This window comes from Anolis sagrei, chromosome X, assembly GCF_037176765.1.
Source record: "Anolis sagrei isolate rAnoSag1 chromosome X, rAnoSag1.mat, whole genome shotgun sequence".
Taxonomy (NCBI): Eukaryota; Metazoa; Chordata; class Lepidosauria; order Squamata; family Dactyloidae; genus Anolis; species Anolis sagrei.
In genome coordinates, this window is record NC_090034.1 from 71,764,011 (window position 1) to 71,785,301 (window position 21,291).

The 21,291-nt window shown below is 41.7% G+C and overlaps 1 protein-coding gene across 3 annotated transcripts in view; it reads right to left on the reverse strand.

Moving 5' to 3' along the window:
* Nucleotides 1–21,291, reverse strand: part of LOC132780766 (protein argonaute-1) — a 101,798-nt gene that overhangs the window by 16,791 nt on the left and 63,716 nt on the right. For all 3 annotated transcript variants that reach the window (XM_060784532.2, XM_060784531.2, XM_067473715.1), the window contains 7 exons: nt 20,170–20,257; nt 13,864–14,011; nt 12,717–12,836; nt 9,679–9,801; nt 7,698–7,831; nt 4,959–5,143; nt 259–418 (listed from right to left, as the gene is read on the reverse strand). In XM_060784532.2, the coding sequence (XP_060640515.1) occupies nt 259–418; nt 4,959–5,143; nt 7,698–7,831; nt 9,679–9,801; nt 12,717–12,836; nt 13,864–14,011; nt 20,170–20,257 (958 nt within the window). The remainder of the gene's footprint in view (nt 1–258; nt 419–4,958; nt 5,144–7,697; nt 7,832–9,678; nt 9,802–12,716; nt 12,837–13,863; nt 14,012–20,169; nt 20,258–21,291) is intronic.

Consider the following 21,291-nt stretch of genomic DNA (forward strand, 5'->3'; position numbering starts at 1 on the left):
CCATCCCTTGATTTAAACCAGAATGTCTCCTTTCTATGACTAAAACACCCCCATTCCCCACCATAATAGGTTTAACACACAAAGAACACCACTTTTTCAAAACCACAAGTAAACCACAGCATTTTAGGTGGTCTGTGCAACTTTCAGAAGCCTCAGGGGCAGAAAATTAGCCCCCGCACGCTCTGCAGTCTGTTTGAATCAGGGCACCAAAGGGATACAAAGGATGCCCCTGTCATTCAGTTCCACCAGCCCACATACCGTTGGTGGGGCACCAAGATGTTGTTGATCCCTCCCAGCTTGACGTTGATCTTGAGGCAGAGGTTGGACAGGGTCTGCGGAGACGTCTTCACGACATTCTTCACCTGCACGCACTGAGTGGCCATACCAAGGAGCGTGTCTCCCACACGCTTCACCTCCGCTGGAGACAGAACAACAAGGTGTTTTTAAGTGCCTTAGAATGATCGGGAGAAAGACTGATTTGGAAAGAATTTCCTCTGAGATATAGGGAGAGAAAGCAGTAAGTTGGACTGAGAACTTGAGGACCAATTCAAATGTCCAAGAAAAATTCTGTATTTGTGTTAAAACAGCATCATATCATGTAAAGCTGCAATTAGCAGAAGGAGCGGCTATCTGTCTACTACATCTTTGATTACTGTTTGCATTTAAGTAACTTGCTTCCAAGCTACAGAAATTAACATGCTCTCAGTGGGACTATCTTTAAAAGCACTTTAGAAATTCAACAACTATAGAATACTGCTCAACGATTACAGCAATGCCCAATCGCTAACAGGAAACTGCATCATTCCCGGTCTCAAACAACCTTGCGGATTTCATGTACACTTTTATGCTCGGTTCCAAGAAGTGACATTTAAACAAAAGAGTGGAGATCTGGGCATCTGATGGTATTCCTTAAGAGCTTGAATTTCCTTGTTTCCTTCCACAAGAAAGAGCAAGAAAGAGCATGCCTTTGCTTATTCCTATTTTGCTTCCATCTTGCTGCCAAGCAAAGCTGCATTACATCTCACCAGGCTTAGAACATCTTTTAAAGTATAGTATATACTCGAGTATAAGTCGACCCGAATATAAGCCGAGGTACCTAATTTTACCACAAAAAACTGGGAAAACATATTGACTCGAGTATAAGCCGAGGGTGAGAAATCCAGCCGCTACAGGTAAATTTCAAAATAAAAATAGATACCAATAAAATTACATTAACTGAGGCACCAGGAGGTGAAATATTTTTGAATATTTACATAAAACTGTAATTTGAGATAAGACTGCCCAACTCTGATTAAATCATTATTTTAACCTTCTTCAATGTAAATATACTTACACATCCTTCCAACAATAATAAAGAGAATAAAATAATAAATGTAATAATAATAACAATAAAGTAAAATAATGGAAATGCAAAAATAACAGTAATAATAGAGCAAAATAATAAATGTAATAATAGAGTAAAATAATAAATGCAATAATAATAAAGTATAACAAATGTAGTAATAATAATAATGTATTGTCGAAGGCTTTCATGGCTGGAATCACTATTATTAGGTTCTTGTGGGTTTTTTCAGGCTATATGGCCATGTTCTAGAGGCATTTTTCCTGACGTTTCGCTTGCATCTATGGCAAGCATCCTCAGAGGTAGTGACTACCTCTGAGGATGCTTGCCATAGATGCAGGCGAAACGTCAGGAAAAATGCCTCTAGAACATGGCCATATAGCCCAAAAAAACCCACAAGAACCTAATAATAATAATAATAATAATAATAATAATAATAATAATAACAACAACAACAGGGTATAATACTGTAAATGTAATAATAACAGAGAAAGTAAAATAATATATGAAATAAAAATAATACTAATAACAGAATAAAATAATAAATAACATAGCTCAAGTATAAGCTATGGGGAGCTTTTTCAGCCAAAAAATGTTTTGGCACTTTGCTTCTGTGCTATTCTCCTCATGACTGCTGGCTGATTGTTTGATATTTCCAATTACATATTTCCATGGAATGCTGACTAGTACTAAAGGTGCAGGATATCAATTTTGTCCTAAAATAGGATAAAAAAGAAGAAAACTAAGAAGCCGGGGTTAGTCTGTTGAGCAAGCTTTACATCTCAATAGACAGCTTGTTTATCATCCTCATCATCATTATCATGGATGATCCGCCAATGATGTGCCTCTACCAGAAAGGACAGAGTTCCATCTATACTGATGCTTGCACCATCACCCCCATGCAGGGAGATTTGAAATTGTTGAACAGAAGCTCTCTGAAGCTTTAGGTGCTCTTACCGTCCACTACAGGGAAAACCAGCTGATTCCTAATCCATCTAAAACACAGACGTGTGCTTTTCACCTTAAGAACAGATACGCATCTCGAGCTCTGAGGATTACCTGGGAAGGAATCCCACTGGAGCATTGCAGCACACCCAAATACCTGGGAGTTACCCTGGATCGTGCTCTGACTTACAAGAAGCAGTGCTTGACTATCAAGCAAAAAGTGGGAACTAGAAATAATATCATACAAAGCTGACTGGCACAACTTAGGGTTCACAACCAGACACAGTGAAGACATCTGCCCTTGCGCTTTGCTATTGTGTTGCTGAATATGCAGGCCCAGTGTGGAACACATCTCACCACATTAAAACAGTGGATGTATTTATTTATTTATTTATTTACTTACTTACTTACTTACTTACTTACAATGTTTCTACCCCGCCTTTCTCACCCCGGAGGTTACTCAAGGCAACAATTTACACTTAACTCAATGTACACTTAAATAAATATTAAAACAGAATTAAAAAGTACATTAAAACAATTAAAACATTTAAAAACCAATACATTCTGAGTTAAATATGTAATCCACAAGCGTAATCCGGGCTGCTCCAATGGTCATTGCACATTGTTCCAAGTCTATCTATTGAACAAGTTCTCCAAAGGCTTGGTAACAAAGCCACGTTTTCACTCTCCTGCAGAAGGCCAAGAGGGAGGGGGCTGATCTAACATCACTGGGGAGGGAGTTTCACAGCCAAAGGGCCACCACCGAGAAGGCCCTGTCTCTTGTCTTCGCCAATCGTGCCTGCGAGGGAGGCAGGACTGAGAGCAGGGCCTCTTCAGATGATCTTAAACTCTGCGGTGGTTCATAGAGGTTCCTAGATGTAGATCTTAATGAAACATGCTGCATTATCACAGGATGTCTACACCTCACACCACTGGAGAAATTATACTGTTTAGCCAGTATTGCACCACCTGACATCCGCTGAGAAGTAGCAGCTAATAATGAAAGGACCAAGGCACTGACTCTCCAGGCCATTACCTGTTCGGATATCAACCAACACACCAATGCCTTAAATCAAGAAATAGTTTTCTAAAATCTACAGAGATACTCGCAGGAACACCTCAGCAAGTGAGAGTCAAAAAGTGACAGGCTAACCAAATAAAACTAGAACAATGGGAGAAAATTTGGAACCAAAAAATCAAATATACCTATTCCTATAACCTAAAAGAAAATCTACTTAAAATGATTCACAGATGGTATATTACACCTCAAAAGATCTCAAAATTCTATAAAAATGCATCCAACAAATGTTGGAAATGTGAACATCAAATAGGATCTTTCTTCCACATTTGGTGGTCTTGCCCCAAAGCAAAAGATTTCTGGAGTATGGTTCACAATGAAATACAAAAGATCCTTAAAATACAAATAAAGAAGGAACCAGAATACTTCCTACTTGAAATGCTTGACTTTGAAGGGGACAAAAATAAAGACATAACCTTCAACTACCTAACCACTGGGCACAGGGCAAGACCAAGGGCAAGATGATATCCTTGAAGTGACTGGACTGACCTTGAAGGAGCTGGGGGTGGTGACGGCCGACAGGGAGCTCTGGCGTGGACTGGTCCATGAGGTCACGAAGAGTTGGAGACGACTGAACGAATGAACAACAACAACCTAACCACTGCAGCCCGAATTGTTTTCGCTAAGAACTGGAGACAAATAGAAACACCAAAAAGAGAAGAATGGCAACATAAAAGATTGGAAAGAATGAATATGGACAAACTTACCTATTGGCTGTCGCCAAATGAAGGGACACCAAAGAAACATACAAACTGGGACATGGTAAAAAGTTATTTTAAACAACAAAAAATAGAGATTATCTTTTGAAAAGACTAATCAGAAGTTGAAGAAGAACTAAAAGAGGGAAGTATTCTTTTATTTTACCAACAATATAGGAGAAAAAATCTACCCAAGATCTTCAAAGAATAGATGTAGAGTTTTTATGTATACATACTTTTTAAACTTTTTTTCCTTTTTTTCTTTTTTCTCTTCCCTTGACATTTTTGGAGAGGATCTGTAAACCCTATGGACAAGTTTTTTTGGGGTTTTTTTTGCCTTTATCCCCCACCCCCTCACTTTTCATTGGTTGTGGTATTATTCTCTTACATACCTCTTTTCCTGCTTTACTATCTCCTTCACAAATATTCCCCCACTTTCCTTGTAATCTTACATTCTATTAATAACAATCATTTTTTTAAAAGTGACAGGCTAAAACATGGAATGTCAAGCCATGGCGGAGACCAAATGAGAGACTCCCTCCTGGGCACACAGAACTTGGAAGACACTGAACAGACTGCGCTCTGGGACAAGATGTAGAACCCACCTTCAGAAATGGGGCCACAAAGTGGACTCCATGACATGCGAGTGCGGAGAAGAGCAAACCACAGACCACCTATTACAATGCAACCCGAGCACTGCCACATGCACAGTGGAGGACCTTCTCACAGAGACACCAGAGGCACTCCAAGTGGCCAGCTACTGATCTAAGGACATTTAGTATAATACATTACATTTTAAATACATTACAACTGTACCCTCAGTTCGCTTCTGACATGATAAACAAATCATGGATAATTAAGACATCTTCTCCCAGCATCTTTCCTGTCAACATACCATACACTGGTGTTTTCCCCGGCAGGATGACGATGATGAGCTGGAGTCCTGAGTAGGTGTTCTTAAGGTGCCGGAACATGGGCTCCACACTATCTGCGCCTTGTGCATATTTGCAGAAACAGGGCTGACCCTGGATTGGCATCCCCGCATCCTTGGATATCTTGCGCAATTGGTCTGTGAAGTTTCTGCAACAACAGAAGATAAAAAAGCAACAAATGCAGAAGAGTTCCCCTTGTATTTGACTAAAAGCCATTACAAATCCAATAAAATATGAACGCTTGATTGCTTCCCTTCTCATCAAGCAAAGAAAAAAAAACATGTCAGGACTACTCTTGAATCAGAGTCTAACCCAGGGCCTTAAACTTCAATGTCAGAGAGGTACCACTTGTCAGAAATATTAAAAATTAACTGGGTTTTTTATTACAATAGTGTGAGTCAAACACTGAAAAAGTTAGTAGGCCAAAGCTTGTTAGAGTCAGTGGGCCAAAGGTAGTGTCGTCCTGAGGAGAGTAAGTAGGTCGAAGCCTGTGAGAGTTAGTGGGCCAAAGCTTGTGTAGTCCTGAGGGATGTGACGTAAATCTCTGTGTTAAGAAAGCTGCAGTGTGAAGGCTGCAGTGTGTAAAGCTACTATGTATTTGTTTATTTGCTCTCGATCCCACCAGAATCGCAGGCGTGGTTGGTGGGGACAAGAGAGAGGGCCTTTTCGGTGGTGGCCCCTCGACTCTGGAACTCACTCCCTAAAGACATCAGACAGGCACCAACCTTGGCAGTCTTTAGGAGGAGCTTGAAGACGTGGTTGTTCCAGTGTGCCTTCCCGGAATAATGATCCCATAGCACTTTGTCCTCCAAAGCACTTTACACTTTTTAGATCTGCTCGTATGCCCTTCCACAAACGCCACTATCACCTTTCATCCATGTCCCAGCATCATTTCCATTTTAACTTTACATTTGGCCTTCCCACTGTTTTTAATTGCGTGTTGTCTTATTGATAATGTTATATATTTTATTGTTTATGTGTTATTTTAATTGCTTGTACTGTTGTTGTTATTGCTTGTATTGTTGTATTCGGGCTCAGCCTCATGTAAGCCGCACCAAGTCCCTTGGGGAGATGGTAGTGGGGTACAAATAAAGTGTTGTTATTATTATTATTATTATTATTATTATTATTATTTTGTGTTCTTGTAAATAGTGCAACCATATTATAGTGTTCCCTCACTACTTTAGTGGTTTACTTTACGCGGACTCGCTGTTTCGGGGGTTTGTGTAAATATTAATATAAAATATTTATGTACATTACAACGGGCCTCAGAAAGGGAGGCTGGTGTGCAGGCCGGAACTTCCTCCGTCGGCTCTGCTAAAATAATGTATAAATATTTAAATTAATATAGTGTTCCTACTTTGTGGATTTTCACTTATTGCTGATGGTCCTGGAATGGAACACCCGCGATAATTAAGGGAACACTGTATTTTACTACAAGAAAATCCTTCTATGGAAGAGATAACATTGGTCTGTTTGTTTTAGTTCTTTTTATCACTTTGGGCTACTGGTGCTGGGTCACGCTGCTGCTAATAAGTTACTTTGCTGTGCATTTATAAGGAGGATCTTTTGTTAATAAGCCCACTCACACAACACTCTTGCTTTGAAAAACAGGAACGTGTGAAGGCACTATCTTGCAGCAGCCACCCACCAACCGGGAGCAAACAGTATGTAGGGCCCAGGCTCAGATTTCTACAGCTCATGAATAGCCAGTCCTTACAGGTTAACATATCTGACTCTCTAAGATCATTCTAAGATGGCACACTGTTTTTGCCTTCTTTCTAAAGGTGATCACCAGGGATGCATTACAGCAGTGTGCTGCAATCTCAGCTAAGAAGTTGAACCAAGTTAAAATGGCGATCCGTCTCAATACAGTCTACACTGAGCAGCAGCGGCTCTTGAGGATTTAATATAGGAGCTTTGTTGTTACTAGGGGTTTGCAACGGGGCTTTTTCTAAGTCTTAGAAAGGATCAGGATTTTTTTATGTTGCAGCTGTTATGGGTTAATTGAGTGTGGTATTGTTTCCTGTATATAGTAAGGCATCAAGTGTTTGTAAATTTTGAGCATTGCGTTCTAAGCTTTGCTTGAGAGCTCGTTTTGAGCTGAAAAGCCTTTGTTTGGTGCCGGGAGCAGTTCTGCAGAGTCCTGAAGATAAAGTGTTTACAGCAAGACAAGGTCATTCTACAGACAATTGAGTAAGTGAGACTGTATATTATTCTGTTACATGTCTGCATATCGCCATTGAATGAAGAGGACTCACTGAAGATATTGTTTTTGCTATGTTTTGGTGAGAGCAATTCTTCTGTCTTGTTTTGTATACAGCGAATAGAACTTTTATTTCTACTTAAAGTGGAGGATTCATGTGTTTTTATGAGTTATTTTTAGAGTTAAAAGGGCTAAGTCATTATGTGGGCTACTAACGCTAATGCTGACAAGCTTTTCCTCCAGTGTTTTTGCCTTCCTTCTAAAGGTGATCACCAGGGATACAGGGAGGCAAAGTCAGTCCAGCCTGGGACCCTCAGTCTCAGTGTGATCACCTCTGCCTCCCATATACACACAAAGCCACATACTGAAATAGACCACTTCAGAGAATAGTCTTTCCCAGAACCACCTGGAAAATCCAGGAATTCATCCTGGGACCTGTGCTGTGATGCTATGGCCCTGCTGCAGTCTTACGTCTCCCAGCAAAGCCCCCACTTACTTCAGTACTTCTTCCCTGCACTGCTTCTGAGGGGCGAAGCAGGCGATGGCCCAGACTTTGATCTCAATGCCGTTGTAAAATTGCTTTCCTCTCATGTCCCAGACCCCCTGGTTTGGTGTGGCGATGGCACGGTTCTGTGGAGAAAGCAAGACCTTTCATTCCAAAATAAGCTACACTTCTCAGGCCACACTCCAAAACCATTATGGAGTTCTATTCACATGTAGACAATCATTTGAGAAGGATGCAGTCGTTAACTGCCATCAAAATGACTTTGACTAATGAATGAGAAGTTTCCAAGTCATACTGCGGGTAAATTTAGGGCTGCTATGGCTTCCATGGAATATGGTCTTCCCCTTTTCCTTTTGCCTTCTATCTTACCAAGCATTATTGTCTTTTCTAATGAGTTATGTCTTCTTATGATGTGGCCAAAGTATGCTAGTTTCAGTTCAGACATTTGGCTTCTAGCAAGAGTTCAGGATTCATTTGTCTTTTTAGCCATCCACAGTATCCATAGAAGTTTGGCCATTCAAAAATCTGCCATCAATTCCAACATGTAATGCTTAATTTAATTTCTCATGCCACATCAAGTACAGCAACTTCTGCCAAAAAATATTTGGAAACTGACCTCAGAATTGTGCTGGAGGCCTAGGGAGAACACTTCCCTGAGCACTGCCAGGTCCTCGAGCACTGGTCTACAGTATTCAAATATCCCAATTCTCTGGGATCTAAGGTCAGTATTACTACTCTAAATAGTTCCATACTACCAGCTGAAACAATATCATACGAAAGCTGACTGGCACAACCTGGGGATCACAACCAGATACAGTGAAGACATCTGCCCTTGCGCTGTGCTACTCTGCTGCTGAGTATGCATGCCCAGTGTGGAACACATCTCACCACGCTAAAACAGTGGATGTGGCTCTTAATGAGACATGCCGCATTATCATGGGGTGCCTGCGCCCTACACCACTGGAGAAATTACACTGCTTAGCCGGTATTGCACCACCTGACATCCGCCGGGAAGTAGCAACCAATAGTGAAAGGACCAAGGCAGAGACATTTCCAGCTCATCTCCTGTTTGGGTATCAGCCAGCACGTCAACGACTTAAATCTAGACATAGTTTTCTAAGATTTACAGAGACACTCGCTGGAACACCTCAACCAGATACAGTGAAGACATCTGCCCTTGCGCTATGCTACTCTGCTGCTGAGTATGCATGCCCAGTGTGGAACACATCTCACCACACTAAAACAATGGATGTGGCTCTTAATGAGACGTGCCACATTATCATGGGGTGCCTGCGCCCTACACCACTGGAGAAATTACACTGCTTAGCCGGTATTGCACCACCTGACATCCGCCAGGAAGTAGCAGCCAATAGTGAAAGGACCAAGGCAGAGACATCTCCAGCTCATCCCGTTTGGGTATCAGCCAGCACGTCAACGACTTAAATCTAGACAGAGTTTTCTAAGATTTACAGAGACACTCGCTGGAACACCTCAGCAAGCGAGAGTCCAAAAGTGGCAGGCTCAAACCCAGAACCTCAACCAATGGCTGATACCAAATGAGAGACTCCCCCCTGGGCACACAGAAGACTGGGCGACTTGGAAGGCGCTGAACAGACTGCGCTCTGGCACCACAAGATGCAGAGCCAACCTTAAGAAATGGGGCTACAAAGTGGAATCCACGACATGTGAGTGTGGAGAGGAGCAAACCACTGACCACCTGCTGCAATGCAACCTGAGCCCTGCCACATGCACAATGCAGGACCTCCTTGCAGCAACACCAGAAGCACTCCAAGTGGCCAGATACTGGTCAAAGGACATTTAATCAACTACCAAACTCACAAATTTTGTATTTTGTCTGTTTGTTTGCTTTGTTCTGTTAGAAATGTAATATAATTGACTGGTTGTCCTGACACGACAAATAAATAAGCTGATAACTGAAGAAACAGTGGTCAAGAATCTTTGTGTTGCTCACCCGGCCTCCATATTGTAAGATTGGAGCTGGCAAGACACGTCCTGTCACCTCTGTCATATCGTCCTTCACTTTAATGCCAAACTCCTGTATGTATGGGTCCAGGTTATAACTGGCATTCTTCATCTGTAAAAGAAAGAGAAAGCTACAGTCCTCCAAACAGGCCACAATTTCAAGCAAGATTTGCCCCTTTGGTCTGTGGAACTGTATCTGAGGATGCAAATAATGAGGTTTGCCAATAAATTATTATTATTATTATTATTATTATTATTATTATTATTATTATTTATTTATGCCCCAAAGGGGACTCAAAGAGGCTTAACAAAACAGCATTAGCACAAAATTTAAAATATACAAATGTTTAAACAGAATTAAATATAAACAGTATTTTTTTAAAAAATTAATGGCAAAAATATCTGCATACATAATAGGAAGATCCTATCACTTCTTCACCTGTTCCCCAAGAGGATTTTGATGGATTCATGTCAAACATCTAATCTGCTGATGTCTAGGGGCATAAGAAAACCCCTCTCACATGTCCTCTCTAAAATCCTAGGTTTTCAGTGACAGGAACAGGTAAGATAGCTGGATACATAGATAGATAGATAGATAGATAGATAGATAGATAGATAGATAGATACTGTATAGATACTGTATATACTCGAGTATAAGCTGAGTTTTTCAGCACTTTTTTAGGCTGAAAAAGCCCCCCTCGGCTTATACTCAAGTCAAAATTATTTAACATTTTACTCTGTTGTAGTAGTAAAAAGGTTAGGTAAAGGTTGTCCCCTGACATTAAGTCCAGTCATGTCTGACTCTGGGGTGTGGTGCTCATCTCCATTTCTAAGCCGAAGAGCCAGCGTTGTCCGTAGACACCTCCAAGGTCATGTGGCCGGCATGATTGCATGGAGCGCTGTTACCTTCCCGCCGGAGCGGTACCTATTGATCTACTCACATTTGCATGTTTTCGAACTGCTAGGTTGGCAGAAGCTAGGGCTGACAGCGGAAGCTCACGCCGCTCCCCGGAATCGAACCTGCGACCTTTCGATCAACAAGCTTAGCAGCTCAGTGCTTTAACCCACTGCGCCACCGGGGGCTCCGTTGTAGTAGTAGTAGTAATTATTATTATTATTATTAGATTTATATTATTTACTCTTTTACTATTATTATTATTAGATTTATTATTTTACTATTATTATTATTAGATTTATTATATTACTCTACTATTATAAATAAATATAAATTAATAAATAAATAAATAATAAATATTATTTTACTCTATTATTACATTTCCATTATTTTATTAAATTTATTACTTTATTCTATTTATTATTATGAGTACATTTCCATTATTTTACTCTATTTATTATTATTTTACTGACACAAAAGCAGAGTCTGTCACAGCAAACGAGATCTATATGCTAGATTTCGTATCACAAAATCACAAGTCGAACACTTCTCAAGTGTCTAGGATTGTGTGATGTATTTTCGATTGATGCGCGCAGATCCAAGTAAGGTGGCCTTTATTGTTATTATTATTATTATTATTATTATTATTATTATTATTATTATTTGAAACACAACAAGATGAGTCCACAGCAGACACTCTGCTGGCTGTTGAATTGGATCACACGTCAGACACTTCCCAAGTGTCTAGGACTGTGTGATGTATCGGCGAATAATGCGTGCAGATCCCAGTAAAGTGGCCTTCTGCAGCTTGTGTTTAAGTGCAGGCCAAGGTCTTTAGACACTGTACCCAGTGTGCCGATCACCACTGGGACCACCTTTACTGGTTTGTGCCAGAGTCTTTGTAGTTCGATTTTTAAATCCTCATATCGTGTCAGCTTTTCCAGTTGTTTCTCTTCAATCCTGCTGTCACCTGGGATTGCGACATCGCCGATCCATACTTTGTTTTTAACACGATTGTGAGGTCAGGAGTATTGTGCTCCAAAACTCTGTGTCTGAATCCGGAAGTCCCAGAGGAGTTTGGTGTGTTCATTCTCTGTAACTTTTTCCGGCTTGTGATCCCACCAGTTCTTTGTCGCAGGAAGATTGTATTTGTGGCACAAGTTCCAATGAATCATCTGAGCAATGGTGTTATGCCTCTGCTTGTAGTCTGTCTGCGCAATCTTTTTGCTGCAGCTCAGGATATGATCTATTGTTTCATCTGCTTCCTTGCAGGGTCTACATTTGGGATCTGTTGTCGACTTTTCAATTCTGGCTTTGATGGCATTGGTTTGAATGGCTTGTTATTGGGCTGCCAGAATCAGGCCCTCCACTTGTGAGCCACAGCCATGTTTTTTCTTTGTCAATTTGGCTCTCAATTTTTCCCAGGAACTGTCCATGGAGAGCCTTCTTTTGCCAGTTTTCTCTTCTGCTCTGGATTGTGTTTTTACGGTATTCCCTCTTTGTTTTTTGCACTTTAAGCAGTTTACTACAATTGACTTCCCTCAATGTTGGTTCTTGACTGCCTTTCACATAATCTGCCAGTGCCGTGTTTCTCTTCTTCTACCATTTGTTTCACTTGCAGAAGCCCTCTGCCTCCTGATTTTCTGGGCAGGTAAAGTCTGTCGACATCACCACACGGGTGTAATGCGTAGTGGATTGTCATCAGTTTTTATTATTATTATTATTATTATTATTATCTCACCCTGGTCATTCCACAGATATATAAATCCTTTTTCCTACTTCCAACAGACCTCACTACCTCTGAGGATGCTTGCCATAGATGCAGGTGAAACGTCAGGAGAGAATGCCTCTAGACCATGGCCATACAGCCCGAAAAAACCTTATTATTATTATATTTATATTTATATTTATTATTTTACTCTATTATTATTATTGTCTTATACTCAAGTATATATGATAGGACAACAGGCTTACTTGGGGGGCGGGGCAAGAGAGATTAAATTTCAACTTTTCATAGTTCAGCCACTAAGCAATGGAGCTATCCCACTGAAATTACAGAATCCAAATTATCACCCCCGAGAACCCCAACCCTGATTCCTTCCCAGCAAAGCGAAGGGAGAAGAGGCACTTACCAGCCGGCTGATTTCCTCCTGTCTGTCTGGAGCGGACCTTGCTGTTGCTTTGATCATGGTGGAAGTCTGATTGTCCGTCAACTTTTTGATGCACCGCTGGCCAGCCACAATGTTACATACCTGGCAGGATGGATAGAGATCCAAACATTTGCATAGTTTTATTTGGCCCAAAACAGGGTGCCTCAATGGCACTGTGATACACATGTAGGGTCATCCAAATGTATGCTAAGGGCAAATATCTACATTTGGATAGCCTACATGTGCATCACAGTGCGTATGAAGATAATTTTTTGAAGGGAGTCAACTTCCAGTAGACCCTCTATGTCAGGGGTCCTCAAACTTTTTAAACAGAGGGCCAGGTCACAGTCCCGTAAACTGTTGGAGGGCCGGATTATAATTTGAAAAAAAAAACATGAATGAATTCCTATGCACGCTGCACATATTTTATTCATAGTGCAAAAACACTCTAAATCAGTGTTTTTCAACCTTCCTAATGCCGCGACTCCTTAATACAGTTCCTCATGTTGTGGTGACCCCCAACCATAACATTATTTTCATTATTACTTCATAACTGTAATTTTGCTACAGTTATGAATCGTAATGTAAATATCTGATATGCAGGATGTATGTTCATTCACTGGACCAAATTTGGCACGAATACTCAATACACTCAAATTGAATATTGGTGGGGTCGGGAAGGACTGATTTTGTCATTTGGGAGTTATAGTTGTTGGGATTTATATTTCACCTACAATCAAAGAGCATTTGGAACACCGACGACGGAATTGAACCAAACTTGACACACAGAACTGCCACGACCAAGAGAAAATACTGGAAAGGTTTGGTGGTCACTGACCTTGAGTTTTGGAGTTGTAGTTCGCCTACATCCAGACAGCACTGTGGACTAGCACAATGATAGATCTGAACTAAAATTGGCACAAATATTCAATATGTCCAAATATGAACACTGGTGGAGTTTGGAGGAAATAGACCTTGACATGTGGGAGTTGTAATTGCTGGGATTTATAGTTCACCTACATTCAAAGAGCGTTCTGAACTCTACCAATGATAGAATCACGGCATTAGGAAGGCTGAGAAACACTGGTTTACACAATCATGTATCCCATTCCAGAAGACAAGCTTTCACCTCCAGAGGCAGATATGTGTGTTTCTGTTCTTGACCAACTTGCAGACACGGCAAATGGGGGTACTTCAGCTGGAGGTTGTATTTCTGCTTGAAGTATTGTGCAACTGTGCATTCCACCGTCTGACCGCTCTCCAACTGCAGGGGGAACCTACGCAAACAGAAATGCAGCAGTTTAAGGAGCTTAGGGGAAAGAGCCATTGCCACTTGTTCCTGAATGGTGAGTACTCCAACTAGGTGACTATACTAACCAATAATTTTTGCATATTGTTATTTTGCATATTTTATTTATTCATAGACTTAATTGAAAAGTCTCTTGGTCCTCCAAGGCAATCCTATAACTTCCATGGGAGATGTCATCTCACATTTTAAAAATAGCAATTTTTAATTCACGTTTTTTTCACTTTCATGTGGGGGGGGGGGGGGGGCTTTGTCAGAAATATTAAAAATTAACTATGTATTTTTAATTACAGAAATGTGAGTCGGGCACTGAAAGGGTTGGTTGGATGGATGCAGCGACTCAGTATGAGTTCAGTAAGGGCAGGTATGCCTGTTGCTTAGTAACGCCTCATTGTGAGGTAAACCTCAGTGGGAGAAAGGTCTCAGTCTGTGAGTAGGCCCCAGTCTGTATAAGACACTATCTTACAATTATTTTTCCTCCAGAAGACACACTATGGCTTATTTTCAGGGGATGTCTTATTTTTATTATACACGTGTGTGTGTGTGTGTGTGTCTGTCTGTCTGTATGTATGTATGTATGTATATATATATATATATATATAAAATTATTATTATAAACATAGATATTCTAGGCATACAGGTATTATTATTATAGATGTATAGATATTATTGACAGACAGATATTATAATTATAGACATGGATATGGATATTATTACAGACCTATAGATATTATTATAGACATGTAGATATTATTGTTATAGACATATAGTTATCATAGATATGTGTACACACACACACACACACACACACATATATATACAGACATAGATATTATTATGATAGATATTATTACTGTAGATATATTATAGCCCAGGGTTGCTGTAAAATAAAAATGGATGGCCATCTTTTGGGAGTGTTTTGATTGTGCCTTCCTGGACAGCCTTTCCTAACAGAGCGTGCATTTTTGTCCTTTCCTTGAACACTGGACTTCATTTCCCAGAATTCCTTCCCATAACTCAATATGGATTAGCTTTCTGGGCACACACACATACACACAGAATCCCTCCCATGTGAGTTCCCAGCAGCAGAGGCACCTCCATGCCGCCGACAGCCAAGACCCAAGAGGGAAAGGGAAAAAAAAAGAAAGGAAAAGAAGGAAAGGGAGGGGGTAGATCTGGAGGAGGGTGTCCTCTCTCTCTCCCTCCCCTCCCTCTCTCTGAATCCTTTGGGAAGAGAGAGGCTGGGGGTAGCAAGAGGGATATACCGACCACCTTTCCCTCCCTCTCTCAAGCTAACTCTTACTCAGTTGTTGGGTTTTTTTCCCTCGTACAGGAGGGAGGGGAGGGTGTTCTTTTAATGCATGCTCTGTATAGTCATTTAGGCTTGTGGGGGTTTAAGTTCTTTTCAGTTAATTTTTTTTCATTTTTTTTTTTTTGTGAAGGACATAGATTGCTTTAGTTGTCTTGTGTTCAAATTTGGTGTCCATTTGTCCAGTGGTTTTTGAGTTCTGTTAATCCCACAGACGAACATTACATTTTTATTTATATAGATGGAAACCTTTAGTGTAACCATATTATTTTACTACAAAGAAAAACCTCCTAAGGAAGAGATCTTTTTATCACTTTGGGCTACTGGTGCTGGGTCATGCTGATAGAATCATAGAATCATAGAATCAAAGAGTTGGAAGAGACCTCATGGGCCATCCAGTCCAACCCCCTGCCAAGAAGCAGGAATATTGCATTCAAATCACCCCTGACAGATGGCCATCCAGCCTCTGCTTAAAAGCTTCCAAAGAAGGAGCCTCCACCACACTCCGGGGCAGAGAGTTCCACTGCTGAACGGCTCTCACAGTCAGGAAGTTCTTCCTAATGTTCAGATGGAATCTCCTCTCTTGTAGTTTGAAGCCATTGTTCCGCGTCCTAGTCTCCAAGGAAGCAGAAAACAAGCTTGCTCCCTCCTCCCTGTGGCTTCCTCTCACATATTTATACATGGCTATCATATCTCCTCTCAGCCTTCTCTTCTTCAGGCTAAACATGCCCAGTTCCCTAAGCCGCTTCTCATAGGGCTTGTTCTCCAGACCCTTGATCATTTTAGTCGCCCTCCTCTGGACACATTCCAGCTTGTCAATATCTCTCTTGAACTGTGGCGCCCAGAATTGGACACAATATTCCAGATGTGGTCTAACCAAAGCAGAACAGAGGGGTAGCATTACTTCCTTAGATCTAGACACTATGCTCCTATTGATGCAGGACAAAATCCCATTGGCTTTTTTTGCCGCCACATCACATTGTTGGCTCATGTTTAACTTGTTGTCCACGAGGACTCCAAGATCTTTTTCACACGTACTGCTATCGAGCCAGGCGTCCCCCATTCTGTATCTTTGCATTTCATTTTTCCTGCCAAAGTGGAGTATCTTGCATTTGTCACTGTTGAACTTCATTTTGTTAGTTTTGGCCCATCTCTCTAATCTGTCAAGATCATTTTGAATTCTGCTGCTGTCCTCTGGACTATTGGCTATCCTTCCCAATTTGGTGTCGTCTGCAAACTTGATGATACTGCCTTCTAGCCCTTCATCTAAGTCATTAATAAAGATGTTGAACAGGACCGGGCCCAGGACGGAACCCTGCGGCACTCCGCTCGTCACTTCTTTCCAAGATGAAGAGGAAGCATTAGTGAGCACTCTCTGTGTTCGTCCACTTAACCAATTACAGATCCACCTCACCGTAGTTTTGCCTAGCCCACATTGGACTAGTTTCCTTGCCAGAAGGTCATGGGGGACCTTGTCGAAGGCCTTATTGAAATCCAGGTACGCTACATCCACGGCATTCCCCGCATCTACCCAGCTTGTAGCTCTATCGAAGAAAGAGATCAGATTAGTCTGGCATGACTTGTTTTTGATAAATCCATGTTGACTATTAGCGATGACTGCATTTGTTTCTAAGTGTTTGCAGACCGCTTCCTTAACAATCTTTTCCAGAATCTTGCCCGGTATCGACGTGAGGCTGACCGGACGGTAGTTGTTTGGGTCATCCTTTTTTCCCTTCTTGAAGATTGGGACCACATTGGCCCTCCTCCAATCTGCTGGAACTTCTCCCGTTCTCCAAGAACTCTCAAAGATGGTTGCCAATGGTTCCGAAATGACTTCCGCTAGTTCCTTCAATACTCTGGGGTGTAGTTGATCTGGCCCTGGGGACTTGAACTCATTAAGAGCGGCCAGGTATTCCTGGACGACTTGTTTCCCAATTTGGGGTTGGATGTCCTCCAATCCCTCATCCACTCCATCTTGCTGAGGTTGAAGACTCTCTTTTTGTGAGAAGACCGAGGCAAAGAAGGCTTTAAGTAGTTCTGCCTTTTCCCTATCCCCTGTCAGCATTGCCCCATCTTCTCCTCGAAGAGGTCCTATCGCCTCCTTGTTTTTCCTTTTTCTACTAATAAGTTACTCTGCTGTGTGTTTATGTGAAGGATCTTTTGTTGATAAGCCCACTCACCCAACAGTCTTGCACTCCTAATCCCAGCAAATGTGGAAATCTGGTTGTTACTAAGTTCAGCCTGACAATTGCACCCCTTCTCTGTTCAAAGCAGGTGGCAAGGTCGTGTTCGGCACTGAACGCAACTGAAGCATTCAGTCATTTCTTAAGAATTAGATGCCAGTCATGCAGCAATGTGAGTCACTGCACTGGGCAGACAATGGGTTTTCTGGAAAACTTTGAAGTGGGAGATTTCCCTACCCATATCAAAGGAGATATTACTTAACATTATTCAGTAATGATGGTCTTAGATCATCCATGATTATTATCATCATCTTTAATTATATCCCTTTTCTGTCCGAGACTCAAGGCAGCTTATGTGTTTAAAGTGATTACAATATAATTTTAAAAGTCTACATTAAAGTACAGTAGTTCTAAAGAAATGCGCATGCGTAAACATCATGGAAATTGTAATGGGAACAGCACACTGCTCCCACAATCTCTTTGAGAGGAAGTTAACAATGGTGCCTGTGCTGGAACTGTACAAATCCCAGTTCCTGGGTTGTTGTAGGTTTTTCCAGGCTATATTGCCATGTTCTAGAGGCTTTTTCTCCTGACGTTTCGCCTGCATCTATGGTAAGCATCCTCAGAGGTAGTGAGGTCTGTTGGAAGTAGGAAAATGGGTTTATATATCTGTGAAATGACCACGGTGGGACAAAGGACTTTTGTCTGCTGGAGCTAGGTGTGAATGTTTCAACTGACCACCTTGATTAGCATTTAATGGCTTGGAAGTGCCTGGGGAAAATCTTTTGTTGAGAAAGAGTCCTTTGTCCCACTCTGGTCATTCCACAGATATATAAACCCATTTTCCTACTTCCAACAGACCTCACTACCTCTGAGGATGCTTGCCATAGATGCAGGCGAAACGTCAGGAGAAAATGCCTCTAGAACATGGCCATATAGCCCGGAAAAACCTACAACAACCCAGTGATTCCGGCCATGAAAGCCTTCGACAATACATAGTCCCAGTTCCTTTTGTCAGGCGGCCTCACGCCATTTTAGAATAATAATAATAATAATAATAATAATAATAATAATAATAATTTATTTATACCCCACTCCATCTCCCCCAGGGGGACTCAGGGCAGCTTACATGAGGCCACACCCATCAATACAATAAACACAATATTACACAAAAGCATAACACAAGGCATAACAGAACTAAAAAAAAATAACATGCAAAACCTAAATAATAAGTGAGATAGCAGTATAAAATCGGACAGTAAACACACAAAAAATTGCATGGGGTAAGGCCAAATTTAAGGATAACATTTTAAAATTTTAAAAGGAGGGAAGGAGAGAAGGTAGGAAAGAAAGAAGCATAGAGAAGGAAGGAAGGAGAGAAGGAGGGAGAGAAGAAGGAAAAGAAGGGAAGGAGAGAAAAAAGGAAAGAAAGAAAGGTAGAGAAGGAAGGAAGGAGAGAAGGAGGGAGAAGAAGGGAAAGGAGGGAAGGAGAGAAGGAAGGAAAAAAGAAGGGTAGAGAGAAGGAAGGAAGGAGAGAAGGAGGGAGAGAAAGAGGGAAGGAGAAAAGGAAGGAAAGAAAAGCGTAGAGAAGGAAGGAAGGAGAGGAGGGAAAGAGAGAAAGAAGGAAAGAAAGAAGGGCAGAGAAGGAAGGAGAGGAGGGAGAGAATGAAATAAAAAAGTGAAAGAGGGAGGGAAGAAGAGAAGGAACGAAAGAAAGAGGGAAGGAAGTAAAGAGGGAAGGAAGGGTGGAACCAAAGAGCAAAGGAAGTGAGAAAAGAAAGAGGTAGAGAAGGAAGAAAGAAGGGAAAGAAAACGAGGGAAGGAAGGAAAGAGGGAGGGAGGGAAGGTTGGCCACAGCAACACGTGGCGGGTACAGCTAGTAAGTAAATAAATAACAAACCAATATTTAGCTAACCAATAACAAATTAACAGATTGGGCATTGGGTGCCGCAAAGACAGTGGAATACTTTCATTGTGTTGTCGAAGGCTTTCATGGCTGGAATCACTGGGTTGCTGTGAGTTTTCCAGGCTGTATGGCCATGTTCCAGAAGCATTCTCTCCTGACGATTCGCCCACATCTATGGCAGGCATCCTCACATACCTCACAACCTCAGAGGCTACCTGCCATAGATGTGGGCGAAACGTCAGGAGAGAATGCTTCTGGGACATGGCCATACAGCCTGAAAACTCATCGCAACCCAAAATTTTCATCTATTTTTCTTCTCAGGAATCGTCAATGACCGGGAACTTTAGTAGCAATCAGTTACCTTAGAATTTTAAATATGGGCTTTGTTGTGAGGAAATCAGGTTAGCATCTGGGTGGAGATAAACCCAGTCAATACATCGTTACCATTTCATGAAATCAATAGCATGGACATTGATTCTGTGGGGTTCACTGCTCAAACACAAAGGCAATCCGACATCCTCCAAGCTGATAGAACGTTAGGATACGTCAATGCTAAAGACACTTTAAGCAGCTTGAGTGCGACAGCACAGTGTCCCTTACCTATTCCCTTGTCTAAATTTTTCATGATCACAGCAGTGATGCAGGACTTTTGGTTCCATGCCATTAGGACCCCCCCCCCCCCCAAATTCTAACCCCAATACTACTCTCCCCTTATTCAACCCCTGCCTTACGTTTGGTGGCTAGCTGGCCGCCGGGTAACGTTACACACACGGTATTTCCTCTTCATCTGCCCACAGTGTGTCACTTCCACTTTCAAACCTAGTGAGGGGGGAAGAGAGAAAGAGGCTTAATTCTACATGGACTCATGAAGGTTATGCAGATCGCCATCAGAATTTCCTACAAAAAAAAGTAATTAGCATTATATGAGAACAACATCTGAAGCTCACAGGTTGCCTAGAATCATAGAGTTGGAAGAGACCTCATGTGCCATCCAGTCCAACCCCCTGCCAAGAAGCAGGAATATTGCATTCAAATCACCCCTGACAGATGGCCATCCAGCCTCTGTTTAAAAGCTTCCAAAGAAGGAGCCTCCACTACACTCCAGGGCAGAGAGTTCCACTTCTGAACGGCTCTCACAGTCAGGAAGTTCTTCCTCATGTTCAGATGGAATCTCCTTTCTTGTAGTGTGAAGCCATTGTTCCATGTCCTAGTCTCCAGGGCAGCAGAAAACAAGCTTGCTCCCTCCTCCTGTGACTTCCTCTCACATATTTATAAATGGCTATCATATCTCCTCTCAGCCTTCTCTTCTTCAGGCTAAACATGCCCAGCTCTTTAAGCCGCTCCTCATAGGGCTTGTTCTCCAGACCCTTGATCACTTTGGTTGCCCTCCTCTGGACACATTCCAGCTTGTCAACATCTCCCTTCAATTGTGGTGCCCAGAATTGGACACAATATTCCAGGTGTGGTCTAACCAAGGCAGAATAGAGGGGCAACATTACTTCCCTAGATCTAGACACTATGCTCCTGTTGATGCAGGCCAAAATCCCATTGGCTTTTTTTGCCGCCCCATCACATTGTTGGCTCATGTTTAACTTGTTGTCCACGAGGACTCCAAGATCTTTTTCACACGTACTGCTCTCGAGCCAGGCATCGTCCCATATTCTGTATCTTTGCATTTCGTTTTCTCTGCCAAAGTGGAGTATCTTGCATTTGTCCCTGTTGAACTTCATTTTGTTAGTTTTGGCCCATCTCTCTAATCTGTCAAGATCATTTTGAATTCTGCTCCTGTCCTCTGGAGTATTGGCTATCCCTCCCAATTAACACTCCCTTTCTGTCTCTTTCACATACAAGGT